Raw genomic sequence first — 13,543 nt, forward strand, 5'->3', positions numbered from 1 at the left:
TACAAGGCTGTTAGACATTGCTACTCAGGCAGAAGTGTACAATACCGTTCACAATGAAGGGTGCTTGCGGTCATTTGGCAATCATAGTAGAACATGCCATAATGTGATGAATGAATTCTCAGGCAACATTTCCGCGGCCTTCTAAAGCTGTTAAAATCCGCTTGCTGCAATTTGTTAATTTTGAGTGCCGCAGCCGAAAGAAATATCCTGATTATTCTTGCTATGTTTAAACTGTCATTAAATAAATAGTTGTCACTGTAACGCAAAAGCCGTTTGATACCACAGTACCCTGTGGGGCTGTCAGTATCAAATCTGATCAAATTTAATTCTCCTTTTGATTATTCGATCAAATATTGAATAAGTGACCCCCCCCTTCCATGCACAGTGCAAAAATATATTATTTTATTTTAATTAATTTTCATTTTTAAGAATAATAACCAAAGAATAAAGCTTGAATAGGAGTTAAAATGAGTTCATATAAATACAAATTGTTTATTGTCTTTTACACGTGAATTATTAGACACGCAAAATTTGCCTGTGCTAAATGGTTAGCAATTGAGATTAGCATTAGCAGGCTTGCGATTTCCTTTTAAGGTCCTTCTCGCAAAAGCTTTTGAGTTTGTGTTTTCAAACGATAACACTAGCACTTTGAGGAGGACATTTTTATTCAATCTATTTATTAAGTCGGGGACCCAACTTGGTCGACTTTCTCCCCAGCGCCTAGAATAATAAATCAACTTTGTGGTAAATTACAATTTTTTAGATGACGATATAAGATGATCTGAGTAAGGCAATGAAATTATCTTCAGAATTTGTGAAGTGATGCTTCCGGTCTTCCTGATTACCATAGAATTACCCTTGAGCAAGGCATTGACAGCACCACTCTACTGCAGTATTTTTACCTTCTGGACTTGATTTTCCCATCCCATCTCGAAGTAAACATTATGTGATCATTTTCCTGCAAAGTGTGTAATAATACACAAACCTCATCATTTAATTCCACTTTTAACGCCATATAAGTGGTGTCTTGACTGGTTCACCACAATTAGGTTATTTTTAGTGTACCATCAAAGCCCTAACCCTAAAAATCGAATTAGTCCTTGTTGCTTTAAATTAAAGCAAGTCACAATATTTAAAGTTTAAATATTGTGACTGCAGAGTCGTAGCTCAATTTGTGAATACAATATTACAATTAATTATTGACTAAGTAATTATATACTCTGTAAATTTATGTTAATATACTAGCATAAAATATGTAACCCACTACAGTTTGTATCCACAATGCTGATATATTCTGTGTTGTTCTGGAACGGCTTGTGCTGCTTATTTGGAGGCATGCTGTAAATCCTCGCTCTGTGATGACAGAGAATTAGCACATCGGCCAGAACAAAGATGACGGCGGGGCGCCGACAGCGGGCTCATGTAATCATTCGATTAGCTGGCTCACTGAGGTCAGTGCGTCGTGAGGCGCAGAACTTCAGTGACGCGTTCATTTATCAAATAAACAGAAGGTAGAGAAGCAGGATAAATTATGGCTGGGAGGTGGGGAAAGAAATTAAAACAGCTTTAGTGTTGACAAGCGGCCAATCAGTGAAAATAATGGATTCAGAAAAGATCGCACATAAAGGGAAGCATTACGACTGTGTTTGCATGACACATTCTTAATATTTTTACTTCTCGGCCAAATCTTTCTAATACGCTTTTCAGGATACAGGTTGTTGCCTTCTGCTCATTTTACAGCCAAAATCAAAGGATTTGAATGCTCACTGCAAGAAAAGAGAAAGTTGTTCTCAGAGCTTGGTCTTGACATTTGATCTCAGCAGGACTTTTTCCTTGTGCTGGGGCCCTAGAGCTGTTGGATGATTGGGCACTTTTTTCGTGGAAGGAGAACTTTTGTGTAAGAACATCAAGACCTTATTTAGGTTGACAAAAGGTACCTCAAAGCTCCTTTGGGTTGAATGGCAATACATTTCCCAACTTTTTGAGATGCAAATGATGGACCTGACAAAGTTACTTGCAGATGTGCTTTTTCAATGACTGCGTAATTCCTCCAGTACCATTGCATTCCTCACTAGTACACAGCCTGAAATAATTTTCCTCATTCTGTCCTTGAGGTGAATCTCTTTTGTCTGAGGGTACATGTGGGTATGAAATGCATCGAAACGGAATGCTTGGAGAAAAGAAGAGTTTTGCAGACAAAGCACCACAATTTGCCTCCCATTTCTGTCTTTAGGCTCATGTGTACTTGGCATTCAAAGGCAGTCTTTTTAACAAACTAATTTTAACAAACTAGCCTGCCTTTCATATTTCCTATTTTTATCACCAAATCTAGTTGATATCACCGGCAGTTAAAAGTTCACTTTAAAAACAAGGAAATTAGTAACACAAGTGAAAATTCCATCACAAGCATGAAATCTCATCCATGGCAATTAAATGTTTCCCGGTAGATCGTTGAAAAAAAACTTGAAGTTTCAAATGTCACTGTTCCGTTTCCATCCTTTGGCTGTAGTGGGGATCACGGAGAGCCGCAGTTACGGTTCTCAGACGACGAACTAAGTCAAGCCTGTAGCTGACCAAACATTATAACGAGCAGTTTACACTTGAAATTCCAATTTATTCCAAAAGAAATGTAGGTAACAGATTTACAACGTTCCCTTTCGAGGCCATTGCTGTCCTTCTGTTCCTTCCCGCGTCTCAGTCGAAGCATACGAGTTTCATGCGGAGGCACTGCCAGTCTGTTAAACAGCTCAGAGGCACTCCTACAAGACACGCTCCTGGTTATCCTGCTACTTCAACTTCAAACCCACTTTAAAAAAAACATCCATACTAAACTAATTGAAGACGGCTGTTGTGTTGTTGTTTGTCCAAGAAACCCACAATTGAATGATGACTACTCCAGGTTGCCTCTTGCCCAAAGTCAGCTGGGATAGGGTCTGGTTCACCCGCAACTCTAATGAGGACAAGCCTTGCAGAAAATGCATGGATTGCTGCTGCGCGTGTGTTGTGTGTCTGTGTATGTGTACAGGAGTGATGTACTAACCACACAACCCACTCAGGCCAGCTTGTATTACAGATTACATTAGCTGCTGTAATGCCAAGCAGGCAGCCTTCCAAACAGATTTGAGTTACGCAGTTTAAATAGCATGCTGGATGGCGCGAAGGGAGAATCTTTACATCATTTTTACATGTACAGCACTGCTCTCAAAATAAACAGTGTTCAGTTCAGGCCTCGCTAGCATCAGTTTCTCAGCCACTTGGACTGAGTTAAAATCAGACATTGATTTTTCATGTACTGTATGCTCTTACCTCAGTGAATGTGATATATTGTGGAAGATGGGTATCATTAAATAACACAAGAGAACACAAGTCAAAGCTATATAGTTGTGTGGTGTTTCCATCCATGAATTCTCTAGATGTATCTCAGCCGACTTCAGTCAATCACAGGCCACGTTTAGATGAACAACTTTCCACACTTATATACACAGCAATGGACAATTTATATTCTTGAAATTGTTTTCAGATGTGAAAGGAAGCCTAAGCACATGTAAAATCCTCCACATAAGTGCACAAAGATATTGTTTCGACAGATTTCCTGACTGTCATGCAGATCTCCCAACCACTAAACCAATGTGCTAACCGCTTCGCCACCATGATGCCCCAATGTTGGTCTCCTTCCTTTTTTTTCCCTGCTACTTTTATAGCATATACCGCGCTGTGGTTGAAAGTGCAACTATGTTCATGTTTTTGCATCTAACAGACTAATAATGGGCATAAGTGTCAATGGATCTTTTTGATGAACCAACAAGTTCTGCCTAGCAACAAGTGTCAGAATCTGAGTATTGCAATGTATACCTATAATTTCTTTCTATTGTTGCGCTCATAATGAATCATTTGCAGTATTTGCTGTTGGCATGCAATTAAAGGATGCATGGGACAATAAGAGTGTTGATTGGGACACCATTCTCTTTTTTTTTTTTCCGTTAAATAAAAAGTGCCAAATTGGGGTAAGTCAAGCAATGGTCAGATAAAAATGATTCTGAATTATAAAATAGTGCATTTGGTTGTAATTTTTTGCAGATTTTTTAAATCATTTTTGCAGTATATGCCTTTTCTACGCACTTTTCTTGACTTACAGTAAGTGAGCTTTATTGGTTTGTCAATATAATAATTATATATATCACGTTCCAGCTGCTAGAGCCAAAGAAGTTGTGCGGGAAGCATAATGGTTGGCTTTCTTTCAAACATGCATTAGAGGCCAGCAGATAAACAGCCTTCTGGCAATAACGCTTGCAAAATGAACTAATTTGTCACTGTCGCTTTTTCAATACAAAGATGGTGAAATTGGGTTGTTGTGGGGAAACAGGGCTGGCAGGGAGGCATCGAAAGAGACACAAGAGGTTTTTGTTTGTGTCATGAAGGACAAACTGTGGTGCTTTAGTTCCGTCCTCCGCTTGCCATCACTCGGGAACACAGCTGTGTTGTACTGGTCATTGCTGAGCACGCCACCCTCGTCTTGGTCTGAGCAGCTCTTTTGTTCGCTCGCTGTGTGCAAGTTTTCACCCTATCGCTTGCTCAAGTCCATCTTTGTGCATGTTATATACTGTACTTCCATTTGTAATTCAGTTTGTGTTGGTAATTCAACTCTGCCACCTGTAAGTCCTTTATGGCTATTTTTTTTGTGGATTTTGACAAATTCAAGAACATTTTGAAAATAATTCTGGATGGTAATCCATGTAATGGATTATTCCTACTTTTAATTTATTTTGACTTCGAACCACCCATTCTGTATAATGATTGTCCTTTTTAGGGTCACTGGTAATTTGGAGCCTAACTCAGCTGACTGAAGTTGCTTTAAAAATGTGCTATGACCAAACAAATGAAAAACAAAAGTGGAAAAACAATGTCATGTTGACTAAGGAGGAATGTCCATTCATTTTCTATAATATCCTGCAATAATATGCTCAGGATCATTCGAGGGTTTATTGGTTTTTAAACTAGATATACACTGTCAGTCGGACATTAAAAAGAAAAATGTGCAATACCTGAAAAAAAAATGCGTGTGAAAGTGAAAACACTGCAGGAAGAGGCGTTGAATGGGGGAATGATGTGGAATGTTTGAATGGCTCGTATCTATGAAGTATTCTGAATATTACAAGGTTGGAACGGTTCGAATAGGCCAAATAATGTACTGTAGAAGATACAAGGGAAAGACTGAAAAAAGCGAAATTGTGGGAAAATTTTGAGTTGTGGGAAGAGGGAAATTGATACACACACGGAATGGCGGGAATCGGGGGAATCGATTAAAGTTGGAGCGGTGTAAATCGGACGAGTAATGGCAAAGAAGGAAGTTTACAAAGTTTTGGCGAGAACAGTGGGAATGAATGAGGAAGTACGAGTAATACTAAAATATTAAAATAGGTACGAATTATTGGAATGTGTGAAAATTAGTAATGACGATAATGTGAAATGAATTAACTGAATGATGTATATGGGAAATGGGGAAGCTTCAAATGTGAAATGTTAAATATGCCATTGGGAATGAATTATGAATTATTATAGGTAAAAATATGGATTGTTGGATCACTGGAATTGGTCCCTAAGGTGAAGTGAATGAGTTAAATGTCGTGAATGTGTAATGGGAAAGCTCAAAATTAATTGGAATAATATGAAATTGGAACAGTGTGAATCGGATGAACTTAGAATGAGTCGAAAGGCGTCAAAAAACGGGCGGAATAAAAAAGAGGAATAACATGTGTGAAGGCTTTTGCCTTCACACAATTAAATTGAGGGGGTGTATATCTATGATTTTATTTTATTTTTTACTTCCTTAACATTGATGGGATACATCTGTATGATTGGCACTGAAGTCACATTGGCAGATAGCTGATATGCAACCTATCTAATTTTTGTTGACTTTTGGGCGAGGCGGCGTTCTTTACTTTGTTACGGTTTCTTTTTGTTATCCGTGTTTTAGCTCTGTTATTGACCCACTGCCCCATTGTGTCCATTTGTGCCTGTTAATTGTTAACACATCCATTGTGTGCGTAGTTTGTGTTGTACTGTGCTTCATATGGTGGTGCTGTGTAGGTGTGCACGGGTCATAGGAGTTTGTGTTCAGGATGAGTTTACTGGAGATGTGGGTGGATCAGAGGGATCCCATTTTGTCTTTAACCTTTTATTTTTCTTGAGGTTTGGTTTTCTTTCACTTTCAAGGCTAAAATCTATCCTGAATTTCTGCTTTCTGAGTATGTGGGTATTTACACACTGGAAGAAGCCAAAAGTAGAAAACATCATTTTGAGACTCAGGCTGACTTATTGGAAATAGTAATTCAGTTTGTTAGTGGTGAATGAGGCTGGACAATAAATCAGATTAATCGAATTAATTCATCCTTTTAAAAATCAAAGGTTTGAAAATGCGCTCAAATCTAAGAAAACATGTAAGGACCAATCACGGTTCATCTTATGATTATCACATGACCAACAAGTGAGCCATGTTGTTAACCCGAACCTTAAGCACAGGTGATGTCATTTTCAGTCGACAGCATCCAGAAAAATGTGTTAACGTGTTAATTGTTCATGCAAAATAATTTAGCTATCAAATTAACTACAGACACAAAATATTGCCTTTTTACTGCAAAATGACAGTATTCCCCTTCAACCAAGTTATGGACAAGCAATAAATGTTAAGTTTATGTAAACATTGATTAGCAGTAATCATGATTATTGTCTGAATATTTCCCACAGTTTTTTTTTTTTTTTGTGTAAATCAAAATTGAGATTTTATTTTTGGGTCATATCACCCAGCCCTAGTGGTAAATATTGTTAAACACTGACTCAATTACATGTTTATTGTTGCATGGTGAGTGAAGGCATGGAGAATAGTGAACCCAAAAGCAGGGAAATCAAAGCAAAGTGAACTCCAAAACAATAATTTAATACGAAAACAGGGACTCAAAAATCAAGGTAGCGGACAGAATACAATGTAACAATCAAAATCTCAGAAATAAACTAACTATTAAAGGCTCACGAAGGACAACGAGAAACTGGAAAAATTACAGGAATGACTAGAGTGAAACAGGAACAACAACCGTATGACAAAGACAAGTTCAAACTTGCAATTAAAATATACTCGACACTAACTAGGAAACATAAAACAGTTGGACAGGAACAAAAGGCAGGAGAAGCTAATTGGATGACACACAGTGCACAGGTACACACAGACAGGTGGAAACAAATCACGCTATCGGGGACAGACGCGAGGGAACAAAACAGGACCGTAGAACAATAACCCAAAACAGAAATGAAGAGAAACCCCAATGTTAACACAACCAAAAAAAAAACCAAAAAACACCAACAGAACAATGCAGTTTATATGTCATAAACTGCATTGTTCTGTTGGTGTTTTTTTTTTTTTTTTTAACCCTAACCCTAACCCTAACCCTAAGCACGAGAGGAAAAAGTCCAAACAAGTGTTTATCTTTGTGTCTGGATCATCATTTTCACTCTTTCTACACTCCCCTTTCTCATTATTGTTTCCTGTTCCCACTTTTTCAAGCTATTTTGGAATGCTGGTTGTAGGCAGTGGACAGTATGAGGTGTCTGCTTACATTCCTTAATAGTGAACATACATGACAGACCAACAGTCTGCATCCAATTTCAAATTTGCACATTGCGATTTGGTTCACTCGGCAATAGGCATGCACATGTTTATGTAGGCTCCGAAAGTCAAGTCGTGGCGGATATATCTCAAGGCTTGCAAACAGCCGAAAACTTTAAAATTCAAAATTCTGTAGCCTTTTTATTACTAAAATAAACTCATTCTAATCAAAATGTCAAATATCCTCATCCCCAAACATGGTTAAAGATGTTTTCTATAAGTACAGTGCTATCACCTGTTGGTGAAGGGTATTCATTGCGTGATTATGCTGCAACACACTACTCTCAAAGATAACAAAAAATAACAATAAAGAAGAAAAAGGGTGGGGTGGGGGGGGGGCGATAATTTTCCACAGTGCACCTGACTATGTCTCTCGGAACACGACGATGCTGCGGCGCAGTGGTTGAAAAAGACTGGCCTAAGGGCTCCATGAACATAATTTGCACACATTTTCAGTGGGAGACTGGTCTGGACTGCTGGCAGCCTGTATAGTACTTGCACTCTTTTATTATGAAGCCACACTGTAGTAATATATGCAGAATGTGTTTTGGCATTGTCTCTGAACTAAGCAGAGATGTCCCTGAAAACACTTTGGCATCTTATGATTTAATTGTGCCTTCATAGATATACAAGTTATGCATGCCACGAGTGTTAACACACTGCCATACCATCACAGATGCTAGCTTTTGAACTTTGCACTGGTAACACTCCAGACGGTGCTTTTTCTCTGCTGAGATGGTATCATATGAAGAATCCATCCATGTTTCCGATGGACGCTCCATCAGTAATATTTTCTTTTCCAGGTCTTTCTCTTTCGACTGCATGTCCTATATATATATCAGAATGCATTAGGCCTCCACATGTGGCTTTCAGCCACTCTCCCAGACAAAAAAAAGGAAGGTAGAATTGGGCTTGGTTCAACAGTTTTCTGGACTTTGCACGCAACCTGACAGTGGACGGCAGCCAGCATGCAGTGAGATAGGCCCCAAGCTTCTTTCACTTTGAAGTTTTCGCTCTACAAATTCTTTCTTCATAAAAAAAGCTGACTCACTGGCACCGCACACACATGCCAATGGGTTTTTTTTCATAACAGGAAATCAACTTCACAGTCCTGCTTCGCTTCGTCGAGATGCACTAGCTCAAGAAGGTTCATTTTGTAGCCCTGCCAACTAGTATTTGAAACAAAATCCAAACCCAGCAGCGATCAGCTGTTAGGCAGATGTGCTAAATACTAAATACCATGCTGTTCACCACTTAAATGACAAAGGCAAGATATGAATGTTTTTTTTTGGGTTGCTGTTAAAAAAAAAGTTAACTTCTGATAATGCTTTTACTCTTTGTGTATCCTTGACGTAACTTACTGTGGATGATCTTCTCTTCACAAACTGAAGCTAACTGTTAGGCTCACTAATGAAAAAATAACCCGATGCCACATTATGTTTTTGAAAAATTGTAACACATAGTACACATCCTGTTTTTAGAATTTTACAGTTTTACTCGAAGGGTTTGGTTGTTACCTGAGCCATAACTGATTTCACTTTCAATTAACAGCAAGAGGCAAGATGGGCATCCCCTGAAACTGATAAAAATGTGTGGATTTTGCAGTTTAATTCACGTCCCACAAATGCAGTATGAATCAGATTGACACATTTAGACTAATGGGTCCTCCTAGAACATGTTACTTTTTAAGAAATTTGAAATGCCCCCCCCCCCCCCGTTTTTGTTAGCTATTTTTTTTCCCTTTTTTTCTGGGCAGGGTGTTTTCAACTTGACTAAGTACAGGAAAGGGTGGGGGGCTGTTTAACTCTAAACTTTACTCCCCTTGTTTGCCAAAGGAGATGGAGCGTAAACATGGTAGACCTATTTTTTTCTTGAGGACGGGATCAATTGGTGTCAGCTACACAGGCCTCAGCCAACACCACCTGTGTGAGTTGTGTCAATCTCGGGCAAAAGTGTGAGAGTCAATAATGCGGGTTGAGTGTTATCCCCTCATGAGTGAGTGTATGAAAGCTAACCACTGGAACACTGAACATAGAGGCTCCCTCCTTTCTTTTTAGCTACAATAGTGTACATGTGTAAGTCACACAAACATGCAGTGTTGACTTGTTCTAACCTTTTCTTATTTTACTGGAAGATTTTAATATCCCCACGTATACAGCACGTCGTCGCTCACTTTAATGCTTTCCAATTCAAATAAAAATACTTCCTTTTGCAAATTACTATGGGTTTTACGCCCTCTACCTGTGTAGCATGAAAGCACAGATTTTAGAATCATGAGTAAAAATTAAATAATACCTCAGTGGTTCATGTTATTCCAACATTAGTGAAGTTTAGAAGTGAAATAACGTGTTTCATCCACGTCTTGTCCCTCTCCCTTAAGCATTATAAGTTGATTGCCTACAGTAATGTCACAGTATTCATCAATAAAAATAAATAAATAAATAAATGTATCTTAGTGTTCCTTTATTTATATGTCCCTTGTGTAGCTTAAGCCTAGTTAATAAAGGATAAGGATATTCTATTTTATTTTTTGCTGTTCATTTCACTATAAGGGTAAAAAAAAAAAAGAGCCTTCCTTCATATCCTGCTTGCGCTCCATCTAAAAGCTTACTGTCACCAGATGCACACACGCACGCGCACACACACACACACGCACGCACAAACACACGCACACGTGTGAACTGCGTTTTTGATCTTGAACACCTGCACTCTTCCACTGATGTTCACCTGCTGTATCTGTTTTGCTCTTGTTTTTACCTGACCAAAAGGTTTTGTACTGATGAAATGACCTTGAATATTTATTGAGACTTCAATGCAGATTAAATGCACTCATGTTCCCCTTTGAACAATCAGAGATGCTATCAAAAAAGAAACAGAAAAGCAGCTCATGTTTGTTATTCAATTTTCAAATTTGTGGCTCCTTGAATTTAAAATCGGCCACAATGGTCATCCTGGCTATATCAATGATTGCACTCCTGTTAAACAATCATTCTCTCGTTTATATTTATTTAATATCCACCAATTGGAGCAGTGCTCCTAATTTTGTCATGCACCTGCTGTACAATGAAAATAAAGGCATTCTATTCTATTCTATTCTCAAGTTCTTTCGGATCATCAATTTCGTTGTACAGTATATTGCATAACAGGTGTACAGCAAAATAATATGGTTCTATTATAAAGGCCTACTAACGATAATTTCTCTCTTACATGTAATCATTTCATGCAGATTTTAGAGATATTCAACTTTCAAGTACTGTCTAAAAGATATTTTTAATTAATTAATTTTTTAATGTGCTCAATTTTATTTGTATTGCATTAAAAAAAAGGACTGTTGACTATGAATTTCTGACCTCCACTTATCAAGTGTGTTTTCTTTATTTCTTTTAGTTGGTGAAGGCAGGAATCTGATACCCATGGACCCCAATGGCCTGTCTGATCCATATGTCAAACTCAAGCTTATACCTGACCCCAAAAATGAGACCAAGCAGAAGACCAAAACCATCCGCTCCAACCTAAACCCCAAATGGGGCGAGACCTTTACCTTGTAAGTAAATTTGGTTGTTTGGGAGATTTAGCGATTGACGGGACAATGACACGGTAATTATCTGCACATTTCAGCAAACTGAAACCCACCGACAAGGACCGCAGGCTATCCGTGGAGGTGTGGGACTGGGATCGGACAACCAGGAATGACTTCATGGGCGCCCTTTCTTTTGGCGTATCGGAACTCATGAAGGCTCCGGCATGTGGCTGGTAAACACCCATTGCTTTACGTTCACTTGCCCATTTTTAAACGTTGGCACACTCATTTACTCATGTTGCCTCATGGGTTGTCAGGTATAAGTTGCTGTGCCAAGAAGAGGGGGAGTACTACAATGTTCCCATCTCAGAGGAGGATGATGGGAATGAAGAACTGAGACTGAAATTTGAGGTGATTATTGTATCCTCTGCTTGATTGCTGTACACACACAAACACAATGAGCCTTAAAGTCTCCTTTTGTTCTGGCTTCACACATCAGAATGCACTTGGAAAGGAATGTGTGTTATTGATGTTCTTACGACAGATGCACATTAGCTTGATACCAATCTGTGCCTGCTTGACTTTCGGGATGAACCGGATCTTATTTATTTCTCATTTTTGTACTATAGTTAGGGTAGAAAATCCTTTTTTCCTAGTAATCTAGTAGTCAAATAGGCCTGTGCTTGTCTTGATTGCCTTACCCTGTTGTTTACAGTGCACTTGTTCTTTATACAGAGCTTTCTATCTATCTATCTATCTATCTATCTATCTATCTATCTATCTATCTATCTATCTATCTATCTATCTATCTATCTATCTATCTATCTATCTATCTATCTATCTATCTATCTATCTATCTATCTATCTATCTATCTATCTATCTCTCTTTCTCTCTTTCTCTCTTTCTCTCTCTCTCTCTCTCTCTCTCTCTATCCATCCATTCATCCAATGTTGGTCCTTTGAATGCATTCATCCCACAGAAAGATGTAGAAATTACCCTTACATTAAAAAGAAAAAAAAAGAATACAGACAGTGCAATCATGTCTACTTTCACAAGCTGTCGTGCTCTTATGCCCACTAGATGTCAGCAGATAATAAAATACGAAATCTAGGCCAGCCTTTTGAAAACAATGTAGAATAGCCACATACTGTATATTTTGCATGACAATAATCTAAAGGCAGACCACCTAAGAGAAATGTCTATATTGGAATAATCACGATTTGGTTGGTAGTACATGTTCGTTCATTTGTTTTGTCTGTTACTATATATTGCAAGCATACAGTAGTTATACATACATTTCATTCATTCATTCACCCAAATGTTAATTCTCACTTGTCACGAGCGTTGTGGAGCCCATCTTAGCTGTTGATATTTCTTTTTTATAGTATGCAAGTATTTGGGGGGGGGCTATGCCAGACTATTTCTTTTTCCTCACATGTCTGAGCATGAAAGTGTGCTTGTGAAAGTGTGTTTAAGTTGCTCAAAGTGAGTCAGGCCTTTTGGTTGCTTCTCCTTATGGTTCCAGGACCAAGCACTTTTGGAAGGCTCTGACAGGAAGAAAGTAAGGCTGCTCGCTTGGCTCGGACAGGCTCTTTCTTGCCTTTGGCTAAAGCTTCAAGGTGTGCTGTGGTTTGGTGCAGTCTGCTGCGCTTTGCACATTAGATAGACTCTAGTTCATGCAATTAACCAAACTAAGGCTGTTCATACTTTGTCCCAAGCTCTTTTGAAATGAATGTTTCCTGTCACCGAAAGAGGAATTGCATCATTGTTTTATGTGAGGTCCGTCCGTCAGTCAGCTGACACTGAAAGTGACACAAGTGACAGACAGTATATCATTTGATGACTTGTGCACTCAAACCAATGCCTGATGTAGTGCAGTGTTGGGCATTCATATCAGCAAGGCTACATTTTTGGCCAAAACGTGCGTGGTGTGTTTGCTCTGCTTTTAATGCATTTTGGATAGCTTGTATCTTGATGGTGAAATTTGTGTTTCTTTGGATTCTGACTTTAGCCACGACAACAAGTTCAGCATGAGTTGAAACTTTGGACTCAAAATGAGGTTGGCTTTTTATGCATAGATATAAGGATTGGATGCTTCCATTTGTTTTTAAATGCCTAGAAAATAGATTGGTGGTCAGTTTATAGAGGAATCCTTCATGTATTCAAGTTTCAATACCAGTGTTGTATTTGAGAAGAATTAAACTGCAGAATGAAACTCAGGCCTGTGTGACTGTAACACAGCTCCACATCATATTGTTCTTTCTTGTTGAGAATGAATTATTATCTCTGCTGGCTACAGCCAAGTAGTGCACACCATGAGTCAGCAGCCATTCCAGCAGTCATTAGAATCTCTGTCTTATGTGCA

At 38.6% G+C, this 13,543-nt stretch overlaps 1 protein-coding gene across 2 annotated transcripts in view; it reads left to right on the forward strand.

Moving 5' to 3' along the window:
• Positions 1-13,543, forward strand: part of prkcaa (protein kinase C, alpha, a) — a 102,491-nt gene that overhangs the window by 58,568 nt on the left and 30,380 nt on the right. The window contains exons 6-9 of one of the 2 annotated variants that reach the window (XM_088419134.1): positions 11,045-11,201; positions 11,276-11,410; positions 11,495-11,588; positions 12,704-12,739. In XM_088419134.1, coding sequence (XP_088275260.1) covers positions 11,045-11,201; positions 11,276-11,410; positions 11,495-11,588; positions 12,704-12,739 — 422 coding nt within the window. The remainder of the gene's footprint in view (positions 1-11,044; positions 11,202-11,275; positions 11,411-11,494; positions 11,589-12,703; positions 12,740-13,543) is intronic. The other variant, XM_088419133.1, reaches the window with a different exon arrangement.

Source organism: Hippichthys cyanospilos, chromosome 7, assembly GCF_059441005.1.
Source record: "Hippichthys cyanospilos isolate Australia breed blue-spotted pipefish chromosome 7, RoL_Hcya_1.0, whole genome shotgun sequence".
Taxonomy (NCBI): domain Eukaryota; kingdom Metazoa; phylum Chordata; class Actinopteri; order Syngnathiformes; family Syngnathidae; genus Hippichthys; species Hippichthys cyanospilos.